Source organism: Lepus europaeus, chromosome 23, assembly GCF_033115175.1.
Source record: "Lepus europaeus isolate LE1 chromosome 23, mLepTim1.pri, whole genome shotgun sequence".
NCBI classification, from domain to species: Eukaryota; Metazoa; Chordata; class Mammalia; order Lagomorpha; family Leporidae; genus Lepus; species Lepus europaeus.
The window spans coordinates 28,677,816-28,698,724 of NC_084849.1; the positions used below are offsets into that span (position 1 = coordinate 28,677,816).

Consider the following 20,909-nt stretch of genomic DNA (forward strand, 5'->3'; position numbering starts at 1 on the left):
GTCAGGTGTACTCTCTTCATGTAATTTGGTGGGGCCGGCACTGTGGCTTAGTGGGTAAAGCCACTGACTGCAGTGCCAGCATGCCCTATGGGCACCAGTTCGAGTCCCTGCTAATGTGCCTGGGAAAGCAGTAGAAGATGGCCCAAGTGCTTGGGCCCTTGCACCCGCGTGGGAGACACAGAAGAAGCTCCTGGTTCCTGGCTTTGGATTGGCACATCTCTGGCCATTACAGCCACCTGGGGAGTCAACAAGTGGATGGAAGATGTCTCTCTAACTCTGCCTTTAAATAAATAAGTAAATCTTATAAAGAAAAAAGAAAGTTAGGCCGGCGCCGTGGCTCAACAGGCTAATTCTCTGCCTTGCGGCGCCGGCACACCAGATTCTGTCCCAGTTGCCCGTCTTCCAGGCCAGCTCTCTGCTATGGCCCGGGAGTGCAGTGGAGGATGGCCTGGGTCCTTGGGCCCTGCACCCCATGGGAGACCAGGAGAAGCACCTGGCTCCTGCCTTCGGAACAGCGCAGCGCACCGGCCGCGGCGGCCATTGGAGGGTGAACCAATGGCAAAGGAAGACGTTTCTCTCTGTCTCTCTCTTTCACTGTCCACTCTGCCTGTCAAAAAAAAAAAAAAAGAAAGAAAAAAGAAAGTTGACTAGCATGCTTTTACCCTGAGTTCTTTTTTTTTTAAGTTTTTTTAATAAAATTTATTTGAACAGCAAAGTTAGAGAAGAGTGACAGTTCTTTGATCCACTGGTTCACTACCCATATGGCTTCAATGGCCAGAGATAGGCCAGTTGGAAACCAGGAGCCAGGAGCTTCCTCCAGGTCTCCCACGTGGGTGCAGGGGCTCAAACACTTGGGCCATCTTCCACTGCTTTCCCAGGCGCATTAGCAAGGAGCTGGATTGGAAGTGGAGCAGCCAGGACTCGAACTGGCACCCATATGGGATGTTGGCATTGCTGGCAGAGGCTTAACCTGCTAAGCCACAATGCCGGCCCCATTTTTGAATGATTTATGGCTAGAAGACAAGGACCTTATTTCATGCCACCAAATTGGATACCCAAGAGTGGCTGGAGTGGCAAAATTTCTTTATTTGATTATATTCATTTAAAGAAAAGCAAAAAAAAAAAAGGTTCCTGCCTGGCCCAGTTGGAGGTGCCTTTTGCACAAGCCTGCTGGAGCCTGGCCTTGACCGGAAGCTGCTCAGAGCCTTGAGGTGAAGCTGCACTGACGGGAACGCCCCCCTCTGCCCTGAGGGAGGAAGTTTAAATGATCAGGTCAATTAGGAAAGACACGACCGAAAAACTCCAAGTTTCATTCACACTTCGCGGGGGCGTTTCCTGGCCGGGTGCCACTTTTTATTATTTTTGGCCCGGGCATTAGAGTCGCACAGACCCGGGGGGGGAGTACAATGTCATCTTTGATTCGCGTCCCAGGGATCAAAGCGGTAAGCCGGGGTGTAAATGCAGATAACGTTCCGGAGATCTTTCATGAAAGGAGTCGCTGGGCCAGGACAAAAGGGAGTCGGTGTGTCTGCGTGTTCGCCTTGAGCAGCCTCATCTCCCAGGGGAGCCCCAGGGACTCCGGGCCTGCACCAGGGCCTTGACCCGAGGGCTCGCAGGTGGGGTGGGGAGGGTGGCTTTCCCACCGGCACACCCACCCCCTGTGGTCTGGACACGCAGAGGATCCGTGGGGTCCACCGGGCTGGTCGAGGCTGGAGCTGGGCGCCCTCGGAGCTGTCTGCCGCCTGCCCTCCTTGTCCGCTCCTCTCTGGGGCACTGTCCTCGCCTCTGACGCCTGCGGGCGGTCACAGACACGCGTGCCGGCCCACGGAGCACCCACGAGGCTCAAATGCCCGCAGATCCTCAGGCGGCTCCCGGCCTCCCCCGGAGCCCTCCGGACGCGGAGCGGGCCCCAGGGCAGTTAACGGCGGGGACGCGGGGGCGGCCCCACGCACTGAGGGATGCGAAACTTGAGGGAGCGCCTCCCCGCCGCGGCCGCCCCGCGCCTGCGCACGCAGCCCCGCCTGCTCTCGTGGCACCTGGCGCGGCGTAGGCGTCGCGCTCCCATCGCCCCCCGCGCCGCGCTGCCGCGCTGGCAAGAGCTCGGGAGCGCCTGCGCGGCCGCAGCCCCACGGAGTACGGCGCAGGCGCGGCCGGCGGAGCGCGCGTGCACGGCCCTCCAGGGAGGCGGGCGAGGGGGCGTGCCGGGAGCTTGCGCGACGACGCAAGGGCGTGGCCGCGCGCACGCCGGGGGCGTGGCCGTGCGACGCCGTCGGCCTTTGCGCGCCGCGCCGCTGCCGAGAGGGCGTCGTCGTCGTGGGCTGGCGGGTCAGTGTGGCCGCGTGCGCAGGCCTGGAGCCGCGCCGTCGCGTCCTTTCCTGAGCCCCGGCCCGCGGAGGGGTGTTCGGGCTCCCGGTCTGGGTTCTGGTCCGTTTCCGGCTGGCACGCCCCGCTCTGGGTTCGGGGTCGTGGGGTTGGTAGGGGCGTGTGGAGACGGCTCTGGTCGGTTCCTGCCGTGCGAGGGGGCTGGCGCGCCCCCGTGCCTGCTCTCACGGCCTCCCATCTCGTTCTCCGCACTGCAGGTGGCGCCTGGACTCGCCCTCGCCTTCCCGGTCTGCGGCTGCGGAGCGCCTGGACCCCGTCTCTGCGGGCAGGTGGGTACGTGGCGGCCGGGGGTGCTTGTATGCTGGTCCACTTCCTGCATGGCGGCCGCAGGGCGGTGGGCGGGCGGGGCAGTCGTCTGCCTTCCACTGGCTGCGAGGCTTCGGGCAAGTCCTGCTCTCGGGGTCCCTGGGGTCTCCTCGGAGAAGGGGACGCTCCGGCGTCCCGGGCGCTGCCTTTGACTTTGCACATGCGCCGTGTGGTCCCGCTGCTCTGCCTGTCGAGCGCTGTCCAGTCCAGGAGAAGGGCCGCAATCCCCCAGGTGCCGGGCGGGCAAGGTGGCGGAGAGGAAGCAGCCAACCCCAGATGATCACTAAGGCGAGGGAAGTGGGGGGCGAACAGGGTTCTCAGAAGGGCCGAGGGGTGCAGGGCGGGCGGGCGGGGGAGCACACAGGTGTACAGGTGGGCCGGCAGAGCCACCGTCAGGAGTGGAGGCCATGGGACGTCGAGACTGGGGACAAGGGAAGGCAGAGGTCTGGGTAGCACCGTGGCTCCTGGGCATGGGGTTGTGGTCTTCTGGGGGCAGCTGACGCCTAGCCTTGTCCTAGGTGGTGGTCGCTCGGTTAGAGCTCTGTGAAGGGCAGGTACTGTGGGCGGTACTGCTGCCAGCCAGCTAGTGTGTGTTGTATTTTTTTTTCTTGAAGCAGGTAGACCAGGGTTAAGAGCTGTGATGGAGGGTGGGATGCAAGTCGGACACTGGGCGTGCAGACCCTGTATGCTCCTAGATGCTGGCTGAGCGAGAGCTGGGGAGGAACAGAGGGGTTCTCACAGAGGTCCTGAGTGAGCAGAGAGCTGGGGGAGGGGGCGCTGCACTTGACCTGGACAGAGCCATAGCCTCGGAGGAGGGTTCTGTGTCCTGGCAGAGAGCTGTCACTGCTGATGTCTGGTGATGTCCGGAGGAGGGCAGGTCCAGCCGCTAGAAGGGGGCACTCCAGGCTCTTGGCAGGGGTGACTGGAGAGGGGGGCGCATGCAGTGAGGAGGACTCTGGGATTCTACATTAGGCTGCTGGGCTGTGACTGCAATGGAGGAAGGCGGTGCCGGAGTGCGGGTGGCACTCAGTGCTGGGAGAGCTGAATTTGGAAGGCATCGGGGAGGGCCTGCAGGAAGCAGGTAACAGCGGGCACCCTGCTTCTGTTGGGTGTGCCTTGGGCTGGGCCAGGCCAGGCAAGAACCTCATGACACGCTCTGTGCACGTAGTGGTTCATGGTTTTCGGGGCTGCCGGATGCCTACTCAGCCAGCCTTGAAGCCTGGCGTGTAGCTTGCGTGACGTGTGGTGGTCGTGCCTGCGGTCTCTAGAGCCGACTGCTGCTGGCTCTGCTACTTCTGGTTGGTGTGTGGCCCCCAGCCACGCCGTGTCACCACAGTGCCTGGGTGATGATGGTCACACTAATCGCATGATGGGCTGGGCTGGGTGTCGTTGGCACGACTGGAGCCCTCTGGGAAGTCGTCACTCCTGTTGTCCTGGGAGTCCCTGACAGTTAACACCTGGCCCACGTTCTCCTGGGATAGACAGCATCTCGCATCGGACCTAGCCCTGGCAACGTCACAGGTGGCATTTGCCTGTTCCCGTGGACTCCCCCGGCCAGCCGCCCCGGGCTGCTCTATGCACTCAAGGCTCCTACTTGGGTCTCGGGTTTGCCTGCTTGCTCCCTCCCTCCTGCTGCCGGCCTGTGGTGGTGAGGGTTGGGCCTAGTTCCCGCTTTCCCACTTGTCTTTGGACAGATTGCCTCGGAGGATGGCCTGCGTCTGACAGTCCCCTCGGCTCAGCCCAGCTCGGCTCTCCTGAGGCCGCAGCTGCCAGCTCCCGGCTCTGCCACATCCCATTCAGCCACAGCCTGTGGTGGCGTGTGGGCCTCTTCCATCCACACCCTCCCTCCTGCGCCAGCTCCTGTCTGCCCTCTGCTCCCAGCATGCCTCGCGGCCGGCGCTGGCGGCAAGGCCCTCGTAATCCCATCCGGGCGGCAGCCAATTACGCCAACGCGCACCCCTGGCAGCAGATGGACCCGGCCTCTCCTGGGGTGGCGTACACCCCCCTGGTGGACCCCTGGATTGAGAGGCCCTGCTGTGGGGACCCTGTGTGCGTGCGCACAGTCATGGAGCAGAAGAGCCCGGTTAGTGGTGCTCCCAGTGCTAAGCCTGCCCAGAGGGGTGCCCCGGCGGGGCGCATGCCTGGCCCCTGGCCCCTCAGGGTGGACTTCCACTGGGTGCCAGGCTCAGACCCAGGCACCTTTGATGGCTCCCCCTGGCTGCTGGACCGCTTTTTGGCCCAGCTGGGTGACTACATGTCCTTCCGCTTCGAGCACTACCAGGACAACCTGAGTCGCGTCTGTGAGATCCTCGGGCGCCTGACTGGCCGCGCCCGTGCCTGGGCAGCCCCCTACCTCGACGGCGATCTGCCTCTGCCTGACGATTACGAGCTCTTCTGCCAGGATCTGGAGGAAGTTGTTCAAGACCCCCACAGTTTTGCTGAGTACCGCGCCGCAGTGCCCTGCGCCCTGCCCCCGGCCTCGAGCCAGCCGCCCGTGGCCTCGCAGCTGCCGGTCGTGAGGCAGTACTTAGCTAGGTTCTCGGAAGCCCTGGCTCTCAACATGGGCGCTGTCCCCAGGCCTGCCCCAGCGGGGCCGGCCACCCCTGCTCTTCCACCTAGGCCTGACTCTGCACCTGGAGATGGCCTGGCTGAGCAGCAGCTGGCCAAGGAGGGCACCCCTGGGCCCACCCCTGCCCTCTCCAGTTCCGCCGGAAGCGCTGGTGCTGTGGGGGCAGCGGCCTCCAAACCTGCCCCTGTACTCTCAGAAGCCATGAGACCCCTTGCCCAGAAACCGGACCTGACTTGTACAGGGGGTCCAGAACCCCCAAAAACAGAGGAGGTTTCTGATGCGCAGGGAGATCTGGAGGTGTCCTCGGGTGCCCCACAGGAAGTGCTGGATACCCCGGGGGCCCCAGGGGGGGCATCATCTTCTTCTGTTCCGCGGCCCACATCCCTGGGTTCTGAACGTGACCCAGGCAGTGGTGGTGCCCCTTGTGAGGAAGCAGCCTGTGAGGCCGGGGAGCCCCGGGACCCCCACTCAGCAGAGTGATGTTCCCACTGGTCCAGGTGACTTCACAGCCGGTTGAGGACGCACACCTGTTCAGGCCCTTCCATGCCTGGGCACAAGCCGCTCCCTGTCCCCCAGCCTCTGCCCCATGCCCTCCGTCTCCTGTTTGCTCCGGGTGCCCAGCTGCGTCCTCACCTGGGAGTGCCGCCGTACCTGGACCTCTTCCCACCGGGCCATCGCTCCCTGGGTCGTCCCCTGTCGGGCATTTGCATCATTGTCACCTAATGAAAGGTGCCTTGTGTCCAGCACTGGCTAGGACAGGACTGGGCTGGGTTCCTGTCCGGTTTGGGCTCGTCGCTGCCTGGTGACTGCCTCTGGTGCCGTCTGCCCTCCCCCCCCCCCCCCCCCATTTTTGTACCATTTCATTGTAGAGGGAATTTTGTTAACGACCCGCTGTATGCACGCGGCGAGTAGTGATTAGGCCAGGGTAGTTAACATTCCTGTCTCCTTAAACAGGGGTCGTTTCTTTGTGTTGGGCACCTTTGAATCCCTGTCTTCTAGATCTTTCCATACACATGGTGCTCTGTTGTCTGCATAGTTGCCCTATTGTGCTGTGAACATAGATTTTATTTTTTGTTCTTGGATGCCCTATGTCCATCGTCCCTCTCTCCCTCTTCCCGTTGCCCTAATAGCCTTTATAATCCCCTCCTGCTTCCATTAAATGCACACATGAATGAGGTCATGTAGTATTTTTCTGTGCCTGGCTTATTTCACTTAATGTTGTCCTCCAGGTTCACCTTCGTCTGGGTGCCACAGACAACAGGGTCTTTTTTTTTTTTTTTTTTTTTTTTTTTTTTTTTGTAATGCTGCTCCATCACCTAGCCTATATTGCTTGACATTTTTTTTGAAAGATACCTGACTTCTTTTTTTAAATTTATTTTATTTTGAAAGGCAGAGTTACAGAGAAGCAGAAAAAGAGAGAAGTCTTTGATCTGCTGGTTCACTCCCCAAATGGCTGCAACAGCCAGAGCTGGGCCAATCTGAAGCCAGGAGCTGCTTCCTGGGTCTCCCACTGGGGTACAGAGGCCAAAGCACTTGGGCCATCTTCTGCTTTCCCAGGCCATAGCAGAAAGCTGGGCTGGAGTGGAGCAGCCAGGACTCAAACCGGTGCCCATATGGGATGCCAGCCCAGCAGGCAGCAGCTCTATCAGCTATGCCACAGCACCGGTCCCTGTGTTATCTGTGCCCCTTGGTTGATTGCCTATCCTGGACATTGTGAGTGGTGTTTCCCAGTGGGATGGTATCTTGGCTGAGAGTCCAGCTTCCCTGCGGGTTTACTGTGGCCTGATCTGGTGAGGTTTGGGTGCAGGAAGGTGGGTTGCAAGCCCCTTGGCCAGCCTACCTGTAGGCACGCTTCCTTCTGTGGAGTGGGTGACAATGCTGGCCACACCTGGTTCTCATCAGATGCTGGGGTGGGACTCAGGGCCTCCTTCCCTCTGGCACTGGCAGCCCCTTGTACATCACAGATTGAACCCTTGAAACCCCCAGTGATGTAAATGACATGGGAGCCGCTACAGCAGGGCAAGGGCTCTGTCTTGGCTTTGGGTCTGTGGTACACAGGTGCTCGTTAAACGTGCTGGATCCACGGCCAAGCGTGTGGTGTGGTGTGGCTGTCGCAGCGGCTCAGGTCAGTATCAGTGTTGTGTTTCCCCTGGGGGCTCTGACTCAATGTTGTGGGGGCCGGGGCCCCTTGCAGCAGCTTGTGGGACCATCTCCCTTGAGAACAGGACCCCTCCTCCCCATAGCTGGAGATGAGCTGTGAGGCCCCAGGGAGGGGATTGGAGTGGAGAAATACCCATTCTGGGACGATAACAGTTATTTTAAGAAAAAGCAAACATTTGGAAATTGTTGGGGGTTATCACTGTCACTTTAAAAAAGGCTCTGGGTCCCTTTGGTTTTATGTGTGAGCTCCAAGGCGTGGATAGCTTGGAACTCTGGGAATAAGTGGGAAGTAAACCTATGCCAAGTAGACAGAAGCAGCCAGGGTGGAGGCTGGATTGCGGCGTGATGTGGGAGGGGCCTCTGCCAGGTCACAGAGCTGGGGTGGCCTGGCTGTGGGGGTTGCCACCTCCATCTCACTGGGCTCTGCACAGCCGCCTTCCCCGTCTGCCTTTAGTGGACTTGTGAATCCCTGCGCTTCTCTGCGAGCCTGTCCCAGGGGGCAGCTCCCGGGGGCGTGGCTCATACACGCCATACCTCTCCGAGTGCCAGCAGTGGCAACCCAGGCAGGCTGGAGAGTCCCAGGTGACCTGGTCTTAATTTGGAAAATGGGTCCTGTTTATTGCCCTTGGGCTTTTGCCACTACGGAGAGGAAAGGGGGATGACCCCAGGTGCTTGTGTGGGTGGGATGGAGGACGGGGGCGGCGCTCTGGCCTAGCCTTCCAGACAGACAGTGCGAATCCTGCCCGCACTGAGGAGCCTTCCTGCTCCCAGGCAGGGGAAGGGACGAGGGCCTGGGAGAGGAGGCTGTGGGCCTCCTGCCGCCCGCACGTGGGTCAGCAACTTGGAGGAGGGGACTCTGAGCTGCAGTCTGCAGGGGCGAGCTCCAGCATGGCCCGAGTGCCGGGCCGGCCTCCAGCAGCTGCCCCTCACTTCCTTTGGCAGCACTCAGTTTTTACTTCCCAAGGATAGGACGTGATGAGCGCTAAGGGGATGGCTTTCAAAGTGCCCGTCTCCAAGGAGAATTCTAAAACAGGAAGTCCAGAACATGAGGGCCTGTGAGATGCTGGGGTGGTTTAGAAAGCTGCAGTACTTAAAGCACTTGGGTATCAGTGTAGCAGGGAAAAGAGAATTTGGAAGTGGAGCCACAGAAGCATGGAGATGTAATACACGCTGTTGGTGGGGGGAGGGGAATGGGTTAGTCAGGACAAGCAGCTGGGTGACCGCTGGCTTCTGGGAAATAGGGAAGCCAGGTCCCTGCCTGTATCGCAAGTACGTTAGATTTCCTTGAACAAAAACCTTGAAGCTCCACAGGGAGACGTGGGTGGGTTGTGTTCCCTGTTCCAGCTGCTCGGGGTTTGCTGATGGGATGGAGAAGTAGACTTCTCTTGGCAGGAGTGTGAAGGTGATTTGTCCACAGGAAGGTTCTAGGCGCACTTGCTTGCGCTCTCTGAGCTGGCCGGTCAGTGGTTGGTGCTCACAGGCTGTGATGAGCTTTACGTGAGGACCACGTCCACCCCTTCCCTTTGCAGGACCCCAGCTGTGGTGGCTGCCTCGCAGGGTTCCGTGCCGTAGGAACAGCTGCATGAAAAAGCTCAGGTACCCAGTCCCAAGGAGCAAGCACATGGAGCTGCTGCCCATGGTGTCAGCAGGAGCCAGGGCGGCCCTGGTTACACTGTCCCCGATGGATACCTCCCATGTTCAGCAGCCCCGCTGGGTTCCTGCTCACGCCACACACCCACCCTGGGTGCACTGGGCAGGGTTCTGCTGCCTCAGTCCCCTGGGGGCCCAGATTTCCCTGCTAACCCAGAGGCAGGAAGGACCGTAGTCATGGGCCGGAGTTCTAGACGCCGAGGGTGTGGAAGCCCCTTGAGACCCAGGGCCTGTAGGGCTGAGGCGTGTGAGTAGCCGGTAGATGCTCTGTTGAGCCTGCGCCATGCTGCAGGTGGGGGCCGAGTCTGTCCCCACCTGACCCTGGCGCTGGGCAGCTCGAGCAGACATTTGCGGTCTTCCAGCTCCAGAGGCTGCAAGACCAAGACCAAGGTTTGGCTGGCTGGTCTCTCCTGACGCCTCTGCTTGGCTTGCCTGGTGCCCCCACCCCAAGTCCCTTGTATGTACCTTGACTGGACACCAGTCAGCTTGGTGCGAGGGTGGGGCCCACACCCACACCTCAGTTACCTCTTGGAGGGCCCTGTCTCTGAATACAGCCCCATGCAGGAGTTAGGACTGTGGGGTCCCAGCAGAACAGCCAGGGGAGGGGCACAGCCCACCCTAGAACAGGGCCCAAACTGGGCGTCTGCTTTGCATGTTTGCAGTCTTGAACGGTGCCGGTGCCGGGATGCTGAGTACCCGGGCCTGTGTGAGAGGTGAGCTTGCCCTTGGTTCTGTGCCCCAGGCTTTTTCATTCTTCAGAAACAATGTCTTAGTCCCTGCCTGGCTGGACTAAGACGTCGCTCTGTGCTCCCTGGGCTTTGCTGTTCACATTTAACCTTGAGTGCGTTGTCAGTGGGGCTGGTTGGAGGGAGGAGCTGCGGTCCTCAGGGCGGGCCCTCTGCTGCTGCCATGGGTGTGTAACATGAGCAAGAAATAAATTTTTGATGTGCGAAGCCAGTGAGCTGGGACTGGTGTTTTCCATCCTGACTGGTAGGAGGTCCGTGTCTCCTGTCCCCTGCATCCACTGCTCGGTGCCTTTGTCCTGCTGCGCTGTCCCTGTCACACACGCCTGGCTCTGCTGCCATCCCTCTGTACTGCGGGAGTCTCCATCAGATGAAGCAGGCTGGCTGTTAAAGCACAGAGCAGACGGGGCCCTGGGAGCCCGCAGGGCTTCCGTCCCTCCCTGGGCCGTGGTGGCCTCTGGATGACGGGCATAGTGCCTGCAGCGCGGCCATTCCTTCCCTCCTGTCCCTGGGCCCCCCAGACCAGAGTGATGGTTGCTCCTGCATTGCTGGGTTCTTCCAACTCCTTGCTGGTGGGGCTGTGGCGGGGCAGGGGGAGGGGAGAGATGAGTGCAGAGGGACTTCTGACTGCCCCCACCCCGTTCTGTCCTTGCAGCGCAGGGTGTCTGGGGCCTTGGGGGCTCCTGTGAGTGCAGGTGGGACATGGGGGCTCCTGGCCAGGGTGGGGTCTCGCAGCCTATGGGCCGTGGGGATGGTGCTCTGTTTCTGGCTGTGCAGGTGGGGTCCCTCAGGGCGGGAAGCACTGGCCGCTGCCCTCTGCATGTGTGTAGACCTGGCTGTGGCAGGTGTATCGCCTGCACGTGTGGGAGTGCGCAGCCAACAGTGCCCGTGAGTGAGTGCTTGAGTCCATGGGCGTGCTCCTGGCCAGCCACACCTGTGCATGTGAGGAAAACTCCCCCCACCCCCTGAGGTGGGCCCTGCCACAGGAGGAGCCATGCCTGTGAGCCCTTGTCAGGAAATGTCCCCACCACAGCTGGACCTGTTCCCAGGCACCAGTCTGAGGGGATCGTTCCCCATCCCACACAAGTGGGCATTGTCTGCCCTCAGTGGGGCAGACAGCGGAGCGGGCTCCAGTGCTGGCGCTTGCTGGTGCACAGGAATGGTCACACGTCCCATAAACCAGCACGTGTCTCTGTTCTCCCCGGGCCCACTGCTGCCCGGGTTCCCACCTCTGCCTGGAAGGGGTGTAGGCCGGCTGACAGCATCCCAGTTGGGCTTCCTTCCTGCCCTCCCCCTGGCTCAGCCTGGCTGTGGCCCAGCAGCCCCCTTGCCTGGGTACTTCCTCTCCGCTCCCAGTCTCCAGCGGTCTGACCTGCAGCTTCAGGGAGCCTGAGTGTGGGGCTAGCTGGCCCTGTACTCCCCACGTGCCCTGCCTTCTATACCTCACCAAGGAAGAAGGGAGCATGGGTCCTCCTCTCCCACTGCCTGGCCTGGCCCTGTCAGTGTGATGGTGGGGGCCTGGGTCATCTGGCAGGGACTTGGTAGCGCCGCTGGGGAAAGGAGCAGGCCACAGGAGCTGGCGGCAGGGCTGTGACGGCTCCTGCTTGTGGTCAGTGCTGTGCCTGGTGCCCTGGCTGTGTGTGGCTCAGCGCCCCCTCCTGGACACTTTCCCAGAGCCTGTTGTGGGCCGCTGTCAAGGCTGCAGCCTGCCTGGCTCTCCTGGAGACACATGCGCGAACGTGGGCCTGGAGGCGCCCTGCCCTCTGGGGGGAGGGGCTGTTGGGGTGCCTTGTCACCCCATGCTCACCACACGCAGATGGGGCTCAGCCCTGGGGGGGGTGGGTGTTGTGCTGTGCACTTGCTGCCAGGCGGTGTGTGGGTGCGGGGGTTGCCCAGCTCCCCCCACGGCAGCCGCCCTCCTGCCTCCCTGGAATGCCTCCCCGGGATCTGCATCTTTGAAGCCGCTGCCTCCCTGCCCGCCTGGGCGCTCCCAAAGGCGGATACTGACAGAGGATTCAATGCATCGAAGGTCGCCAGGCAGGGTGTTGACAGATGCCCGGCCACGATACTATTTCTGATTTAATAACCGAATGGGAGGCTGGCCCTTTGTAATAATTAGGGCTAATTACTGAGGAGGTGTTGACAGACGGGCTGAGAGGAAACAAACTACCTTTATCCCGTGGCTTAGAGTCAGATTACCAGCCCGGTGCTATCTGCCCCTCAGAAAGTAGGCGCTTCAATCACTCAGCGAGGCTTCAAAGGGGAGAGGGCTGACAATGCCCGGATTTGGAACGGAGCTATGAAGTGCGCCTTTGACTCCACAGCACCCAGCGCAACCCGGGCCCGAAATGGGGCCTTTGTGGAGTTTGAGTTACCGTGGGCAGCCCTGCTTCCCGCACTCTGGGCCAGGGAGGGGGCCACAGTGGCGTGGGCAGCCTGATCTGGTCTTTTTCCCAGCCAGGCCAGTGCCAGGTGACGCTGGCAGAGACCTGGGCGCCCCTAACGGCCCGCTCTGGGAGCCGTGGGCCTGAGCCGGGAGCTGCTGCTCGTTTTCCTTGGCCTGGGGGCATGTCCGGTTCTTTGTGGCCATGAGCAGCAGGTAGTGGGGTAGGTTCTTACTGTCCCAGGCTTTTCTGCATCCCTTGGGGCCAGCTCTGGCCTCTCCGGGAGGAGGCTGTGTTCTTGGCATTGGGTAGAGCTGAGGCATCACTTTGGGGCTGCCCTCGTCCTCGTCTTGGGCAGAGAACCAAGGCCGCGCATGGGATGCTGACCCTAGGAGGGTGCAAGCTCTGGGGAGGGTGCTCAGACCTTGGTGTCCTGGTGTGAAGTGGCCCCAGCACTAGGACGTGTGCCAGTGAGCAGACAGACTGCCAGGTGGCTCCCATATTGGGACGGGTCTGGTGGGGACAGGGCCACCGGCTGAGGCTGGGGGCAGGCTCAGGATGGGCCTGCACACGGAGTGCCTTTCCTATTCCATGTGTGGTGCGGGGTGAGCAGGAGGCAGGATGGAGTCCGTGCCACGCCTGGGCCTCATAGCCTGGGCCGTGTTCTTGTTCGCCTGTTGGACCCGCGGATGCTGAGTCTGCCTGTCTCAGGCTGGGGAGAGCAGCGCCCTGGTGTGCTGCTGCTGCTGCTCGTGTGGGAAGAAGGTGCATCCTGGAAGGCATGGGGGTGGTGATGAACGCGCCAGCTGATGTGCCCCACCAAGTAGCCACCAACTTGTGTTAGGGGTAGTGCTGTTAATTTTAAGTCCATATTAGGGCAAGAGTAAGACCCTGGTTAGGATGCCCACGACTCATGTTGCAGTACTTGGGTTTGATGCCAGACTGCGGTTCCTGACTCCAGCTTCCTGCTAGTGCAGACCCGGGGAGGCAGCAGTGATGGCTTAAGTAGCGGGGTTCCTGCCACCAACCTGGGAGACCTGGATTCAGTTCCTGGCTCTCAGCTTTGGCCTGGCCCAGTCCCAGCTGTGGTTGGGGAGTGAGCTGGCAGACAGGAAGCTCTGTCTCTGCCTCTCACATAAAGCAGTGATTTGGAAGCCTCGGTGGAGTGTTGTGCAGTGACTTCTTCTGCCTGGGGTATTTGTTACACACTTGCCTTTTGCAGAATGCGTAGAAATGGGATTGTAGGGTAGATGGCCTTTTTCTCAGCGTGATTCCCTGCAGGCTCCCACACGTCTTTGTATTCGTCAGTTTGTTCCTTTGCTGCCCAGCGTCCAGGCTCATTTGGGTGTTTATGCATAGAGCTGCCGTGAACGTATGTGTACAGGTGTTTGTTGGCTCCTAAGTTTCCATTTCTCTCTAAGTATCTAGGAGTGGAATACCTAGTGATGTGATGTATGCACGTTTAATTTTGTAAAAAACTGCCGAGCTATTTTCTAGCACACCTACCTACTTCGTATTCTCACCAGTGATGAGTTCCAGTTGTTGATGTTCTTGCCAACACTTGATACTTTTTTAAAGTAGCATACTTTTATTTTCTTTAAGATTTATTCATTTGAAAGGTAGAGTTGAGAGAGAAGATCCTTTCATGTGCTGACTCACTCCCCAAATGGCTACAACCCCAGGAACTTGGCCAATCTGGAGTCAGGAGCCGGGAACTTCCAGGTCTCCCACGAGGGTGTAGGGGCCCAGCACTTGAGCCATCCTCTGCTGCTTTCCCAGGTGCATTAGCAGGGAGCTGGATCAGAAGTGGAGCAGCCCTGCTTTTTCTCCTGTGCCTCCCCTGTATATTCCAATGCCTCTCGGTGTTATTTGGTGCCGTTTGGTCTAATAAAGTTGCCCTCACAGCTTCACCCTCGAGCCAAAAAGGATGGCATTGAATTCCAATGACGAGTAAGACTCGTTCTCCTTGTACCAACCTAAGACAGGAGCCTCAGAAGATGTCTGGGCAAGAAGAGACGTGGGCAACCTAAGACAGGAACAGTGCCTTAGAAAATAAAAAAGGGGGAAATGTGGGCAGCCACAGGCAGTCGCCCTTTCTGTTTACGCTGAAACATATGGATGGAGACATCCCGCAGACAAAAGGCTAAGGAGGTTCCAGGAGAGGCAGGAAGAACCCTGTCTCACTGTTAGACTTCTCACAAGAGAGGATGTCGATAATCAGTCACACCTGAAACCTGCATGTGTCCCTCAGGGGTTTTATTGTACCCTTGTAATCAATGATTACGTTTATGATCTGTTAAGTAGAAGAACTCTTTGTAAACCCAAAAGTCTTTTAGATATGTAAATCTTTTGTGTGCTGGTCATGTTAAAATACTACTGGATTTGTTGAATAAACCAACCTTGATCAGGGAAAAAAAAAAAGTGGAGCAGCTGGGACTCAAACTGGCACCCATATGAGATGCTGGGGCCATAGATGGCAGCTTTATCCGCTACCCCACAGTGCTGGCTCTGCCAACATCTGATTTTTTTTTTTTCTCCCTTTTGATTTTAGCCATTCTAATAGGTGTGCGGTAGTGTTTCATCATGCGTCTAATCTGTGCTTCCCTAGTTGGCTACTAGTATTTGGAAATCGTTGTGCTTTTCCATCTGTCGGCCTAGATGGAATGTCTGTTCCAATCTGTAGTACATTTTATTTTCATTTTTATTTGAAAGGCAGAGATATCTTCCATCTGCTGATTCACCCCCCAAGTGCCTGCTACAGCCAGAGCAGGGCTATACCAGTACCAGGAGCCTGAAGCACTGACTCCCTGTGGGTGGCAGGGACCGAAGACCTTGTGCCACCACCTGCTGCTTCCAGGGTGCACGTTAGCAGGAGCCAGGATTGGGAGCAGAGGTGAGGAGTTGACCAGGCACTCTGGTGTGGGAAGTGGGTGTCACAGTGGCAGCTTGGCCCTCTATGCCAAGTGCGTTTGTGACTGGATGGCTACGCTGCTGCTGAGTTTGGTGCTTTTTTACTGAGGTGTAATTGATGTGCAGTAAATGTCACATAATTAAAGTGGACAGTTGGACACATTTCAACACCTGTGACACCAGCCCCACACTCAAGATAAAGAACATCTCCATTGTTCCCAAAGGCTGCCTCCCCCACTGCGCCCCCCGCACTTCCCTTCCCCAGGTCCCCACTAACCCGCCTGCTGTGGCTCTGGGTCAGTTTGCATTTCCTAGAATTTTACATAAATAGACTGGCACTGTTTACTCTCTCTCTGCCGCCTCTTGCCCGACGCGATTATTTTGAGACTTGTTCCTGTGGAAGCGTGTGTCAGTACTTCCTACCCTCTCTGTGGAGTACGAGTGTATTTCATTGTGTGGAGGTGCCACTGTTTGTTCAGCTGCTGGCAGACGCTGGGGTTGTTTCCATTCGGGGCCTTTTGTGCGATTTAAAGAAAATGACCAAAATTGACGGCCAAGCGGCTGTGCCATTTTGGAACTCCCTGGCAGTGCATTCCTGCAGTAGCTCCACGCACTGCACTTTAGCTCCCCTGCTGAGTGTGCAGTGGCATCTCAGTGTGGCCTTAGTCTGTGCTTCCTTGTGGAGCACAGATGTTCTGAGGATTTCCGGCCCTTATTTTCTATTTGCATATCTTCTTTGTTGAAGTATTGAGATCTTTTCTGCATTTCAAATTCTGTTTTTATTTTGTTTTATTACTGAATCTTGACAGTTCTTCAGATTCATTACACAGACTCTTTGCCAGATCTGTAGGCAAGAGTTTTCTTCCTGTCTATAGATTTCTCTTTTCATTTCTTTCTTTTTAAGATTTCATTTATTTGAAAGAGTTACAGAGAGAGGTAGAGACAGAGAAAGAGGTCTTCCATCCACTGGTTCACTCCCCAGATGGCCACAATGGCCAGAGCTGAGCTGATCCTTAGCCAGGAGCCTCCTCTGGGTCTCCCATGTGGGTGCAGGGGCCCAAGGACTTGGGCCATCTTCTGCTGCTCTCCCAGGCCATAGCAGAGAGCTGGATTGAAAGAGGAGCAGCCGGGACTTGAACTGGTGCCCATATGGGATGCCAGCGCTTCCGGCCTTTATGTATTGAAAAGGCAGAGCGACCAGGAACTCCATCTGGGGCTCCCATGTGGGTGGCAGGGACCCGAGTTCTTTCTGCTTCCCAGGATGCAGGAAGCAGAGCCTTCAGCTCTGTCCTGTCCCTTGTTAACAGTTACCTATCTCTCAGGAAAAGTCAAGCTTTTCTTTTTTTTTTTTTCTCTTATGGATTATACCTATTGAAAGTATTTGATACTTATTTTTACATTTGTTTTGGAAGGTAGAGACAAAGAGAGCTCTCCCTCCATTGATTTACCCCTCAAATGCCCACAACAGCTGGAATTGGGCCAGGCTGATACTGGGAGCTGGGAATTCCATCTGGTACTCCCAGGTGGGTTGCAGGATCTGAACCACTTGAGCCATCACTGTCCTTCCAGGGGACATTAGTAGGAAGCTAGAGATGGGGCCCAGTGTGGGGACTCCACACCAAGGACCCAGGTAGTGTCTTAACTGCTATACTAAATGCCTACCCCAAAACTTAAGAAATCATGAATGATTAATTAAACTGATTTGGTATTAAATTATTGCTAGCCTCAAAGTTAGTTAGAAAATTTACTCTTTGTTTTCTGGAAGAAAAAAATATGTATATATATTTTAAAAACCTAGTTTTATTTTTTTAAATGTTTGGTAGTATTTGCCATTAACATAATATGGACTGGAGTGGTTTTTTTTTTTTTTTTTTTTTTTTTTTTTTTTTTTTTTCTTTTTTGGCAAGGATTTAATATAAAAATACATTCCCTAAATCACTGTGGGGCTCTTCTGGTCATCTCTCTCCACCTATTCTGAGCCTTTCAACTGTTATTTTTGCTAAAGTAATCTAATTTATGTACATTGAGTTGGTCATGGTATAACATCTTTTAACATTTCTGATATCTGTAGTGATAATCCTTTTATTTACTTATTTGGAAGGCAGAGCTACAGAGAGGCAGAGAGAAAGGTCTACCATCTGCTGGTTCACTCCCCAGATGGCTGCAAAGGCCAGAGTTGGGTCTATTCAAACCCAGGAGCCAGGAGCTTCTTCCAGGTCTCCCATGTGGGTTCAGGGGCCCAAGCACTTGGGCCATCTTCCACTGCTTTCCCAGGCCATAGCTGAGAGCTGGATTAGGAGTGGAGTAGCTAGGTCTCAAACCAGTGCCCATATGGGATGCTGACACTGCAGGTGGTGGGGTTTACCCACGTGCCACAGTGCCAGCCCCCAATTTTATTGATATTTTTAAAAAACATCCTGTGTTTTTTCTTTTCTTTCTTCTGGGTTTTTAAAATTTTTCTCTATGATTTTGTTGTTCTCTATCATTTATTTTTGTGTAATTTTGTTGTTCCTTTGCTTACTTTGGGCTTATTTTGCTGTTTTTTTTTTTCTAGTCTAATGAAGAAGCTAACTGGCTGTTTAGAGACCTTTCTTTTCTTGTAATGTCAACATCTGACACTGTGAATTTCCCTCTAGGAGAGTGACTTCAGCAAGATGGCTGAGTAAGCTGCCTGTCGCTCGTCCCCTCTGCACAAGGGCTCGCCACAGAGTCCACGGCTGCATTCTGACTGCACGCTGCGTAGTGGCAGGGGCAAGTGAGAGCCCCGCGGAGCCCAGGAATCCAGCACAGCACCACAGGGAGGACAGCCAGGCCCCCTGCCAGCAGCTCCCCTGCCCAGGCTGTCCTGGAGCCCCTGTTGCCACTGTGGACGACCACACAGACGCTCCCAGCCCTCAGCGCCCTTGACCGCAGCCTGGAGTTTGCATGTCAGAGTACGAGTCCACGTCATCTACCCTTGTCACTCGTGACCTCCGTTCCTGTAACTCTGTGCCATCGTGAAACTGGACCTGGTGCTGGAGTGCATCGCCCTGCGCAGTCCCACTTTCGAGACTCTGCTGTCATCCCCCCACCCCCTGCTCTCCCCCTGCACTCACACAAGTGGCTGCAGCACCGTGCGCCCTGTTACTCACAACCTAGGGCTAGTGGAACAGCTGAAGAAGACACACAGAAAGTGCAGTGCTGTGCCCACCCACAATCAAAGCTGACACTTCACAGCAAATCGATACCTTTGTTTTTCTCTAGAGAAAAAAAAACCTGTAAAACTGAAAAAAATTACTGTTGCACTAGCACAGATACCAACGTAGAGACACCAGAAACGTAAAACAGCAAGGAACCATGCCACCTTCAAGGCAGCACATTAAGCTTGTAACAGCACCTCTCGAAGAAGAGGAAGTTAAAGAAATGTCTGACAGGGAATTCCGTGTACAAATCTTGAAGTTGCTCTGTGAGATAGAGGCGAATCTCAGTCAGCAGCTTGAAGATATGAAAAAGTCGATTCATGATTTGAGTAACGTGGTCAGTGTGGGGAAAGATACCAAAGAAAAGAACCAACCAGAAGTCTTGCAGCTGAAGAACTCGGTGAACAAAGTAAATGCATTTGAGAGCTACAACAAGAGAATAGATCGTTTAGAAAAAAGGATTTCTAAAGTCGAAGATAGGTCTTCTGAATTAATCCAGTCAGAAAAAGACAAGGAAGAAACATTGAAAAAGTGTAAAGAAAGCCTGCAACACCTACAGGACACCATTAAGCAAACAAACATTCGCATTTTAGGAGTTCCAGAGGGAGAAGAAATGGAGAAAGGCACAGAAAGCATCTTTTATGAAATAATAGCTGACAACTTCCCAAGTCTTAGAAAAGACACAGACATCCAGATCCAGGAAGCTCAACGCACCCCAAGTAGACACGACCCCAGGAGGTCTTCGCCCAGGCACATTGTGATCACGCTGTCCAAAGTCAAAGACAAAGAGAGAATTCTTAAAGCAGCACGAGGAAAACGCCAGGTCACGTACAAGGGGGTTCCTGTGAGGCTGACGGCAGACTTCTCAGCAGAAACCCTGCAGGCCCGGAGAGAGTGGAATGATGTATTCCGAGTGCTGAAAGGGAAGAACTACCAGCCGAGAATCCTGTACCCAGCAAGGCTAACCTTCAGACACGAAGGGGAAGTCAGGTCCTTCTCAGATAAGCAGAAACTAAGCGAATTCGTCAGCACCAGGCCAGCCTTGCAGGAAGTGCTCCAGGAAGTCCTACATCTAGAGGCAGTACAGTGACTGCCCTCAGGAAAGCCCACTGACGTGTGCAGTCAGTCATTAGTAGAGTAGATACACAGATGAGCCGGAAAGGGATTAGATGTTACCACTGCAGTCACCAAACACAGAGCTTGACAGTAAGAGAGGAGGAGATTGACAGGACACACAAGACAGCCAGAAGACACTGGACAGAATGACAGAAGTACGTTGTTGCTATTAGCAATAACCTTCAATGTAAATGGGTCCCGCTCCCAGAAGAGTATAGACTGGATGAGAACCAAAATTCAGCTGTGTGCTGCCTATGAGAAACTTTCTTCAGACACATTAAATAATGAAAAAAGGACTGGTTCACAAAGGTGGTAACCATTGTGAGCACATACATACACTGCTGTAAATCAAACTGCTGTTACATTTAGAGGCAGGGAGAGGCTGCTCAGCGATAGAAGCTGGGGACCTCAGCACCCACGTGTCAACGGGAGGTCTCCAGACAGCAGTGAAAGAGACGGACTTGGCGTCTGTGGAGTGCTGCCCCCAGCTGCACATACATTCCTGGCTGCAGCTTGCACCCGACATTAGACCAACACCAAACGAGGACCAACAGATTTGTAAAAACCGAAATCATTGAACTACATGTTCATGCCAGATTAGTGGATCCCTTATCAACAGTGACTGAGAGTGCTGCCCAGAGCAATGAAGTGAGAAATAAAGGCATCCGGTTTGGAAAGGAGGAAGCCAAATTGTCCCTGTTTGCAGTCGACACGATCCTACATATAGGAAAACAAAACCTCCACCAAAAAACCCCAAAATTACAAAACAAAGACGTGTCAACTGATGTGATTTCAGTGAAAGTGCCGGTACAAGATCAGCTGCAAAAATTAGTAACATTTCAATGAAGAAAGCAGTCCCATTAAAACAACAGCAGCAAAAACTGAAAAATAACTTGGACTAAATTGAAACAAAGGGGTGGAAGAGATCACTAAGACCTGGAAAGCCATCCCGTGGTCATGGGTTTGAAGAACTAATGTTTTTGAATGTCCATACTACTAAAATTAGTCTACAGTCAGTGCAGCCCCTGTCACAGTACCATGACATTCTTCACGGAAACCGAATGGGAGAAAATACTTCCAAGCTGTCCAGCTGCTGAGATGAAAGAACTCAACCCAACACCCACCCCACCCACATCCAATTTAAGAAGTGGGCAAATGGCCTGAGTAGCCATGTCTGAAGAGAAAATACACAATTGGGCAACAAGTATCTGAAGTCATCAGGGAAAGGGAAATTGAAGCCACAGTGAAATACTATCACACCTGTTCCTATGGCTAACGAACAAAAACTCAGATTCTGGTGGAGATGTAGAGAAAGGGGAGCTCTCCTACACCGTTGATGGGAATGGTCATCAGTGCGGCCCTGTGGGAAACTGGAGTTTCCTCAGAAATCTAGAACCAGAACTGCCGTACGGTCCAACAGTCCCACCGTGGGTTTTTATAGCCAAAGGAAAGGAAGCCGGAATGTCCAAGAGACGCCTGCGCTCCCGTGTCTATGGTTGCGCTGCTCACA

At 55.7% G+C, this 20,909-nt stretch overlaps 2 protein-coding genes across 7 annotated transcripts in view; both read left to right on the forward strand.

The window, feature by feature from the left end:
• The first annotated feature begins 2,575 nt into the window (after positions 1–2,575).
• The window catches only part of GNB1L (G protein subunit beta 1 like), a 58,827-nt gene continuing 40,493 nt past the window's right edge, over positions 2,576–20,909 (forward strand). The window contains exons 1-2 of one of the 5 annotated variants that reach the window (XM_062182457.1): positions 2,576–2,651; positions 14,907–15,087. The gene's annotated coding sequence lies outside the window, so the exon portion shown is untranslated. Of the gene's footprint in view, positions 2,656–14,906; positions 15,088–20,909 lie in introns of all 5 variants that reach the window. The other 4 variants (XM_062182458.1, XM_062182459.1, XM_062182460.1 and 1 more) reach the window with 4 other exon arrangements.
• RTL10 (retrotransposon Gag like 10) lies at positions 2,582–6,553 on the forward strand. Of its 2 annotated transcripts, none has more exons than XM_062182455.1 (2): positions 2,582–2,651; positions 4,383–6,553. In XM_062182455.1, the coding sequence occupies exon 2, from the start codon at positions 4,571–4,573 to the stop codon at positions 5,735–5,737; it is 1,167 nt and encodes a 388-aa protein (XP_062038439.1). In that variant the 5' UTR covers positions 2,582–2,651; positions 4,383–4,570; the 3' UTR covers positions 5,738–6,553. The 2 variants fall into 2 exon arrangements, with proteins under 2 accessions (XP_062038439.1, XP_062038440.1); XM_062182456.1 differs by having other exon boundaries at positions 2,588–2,655.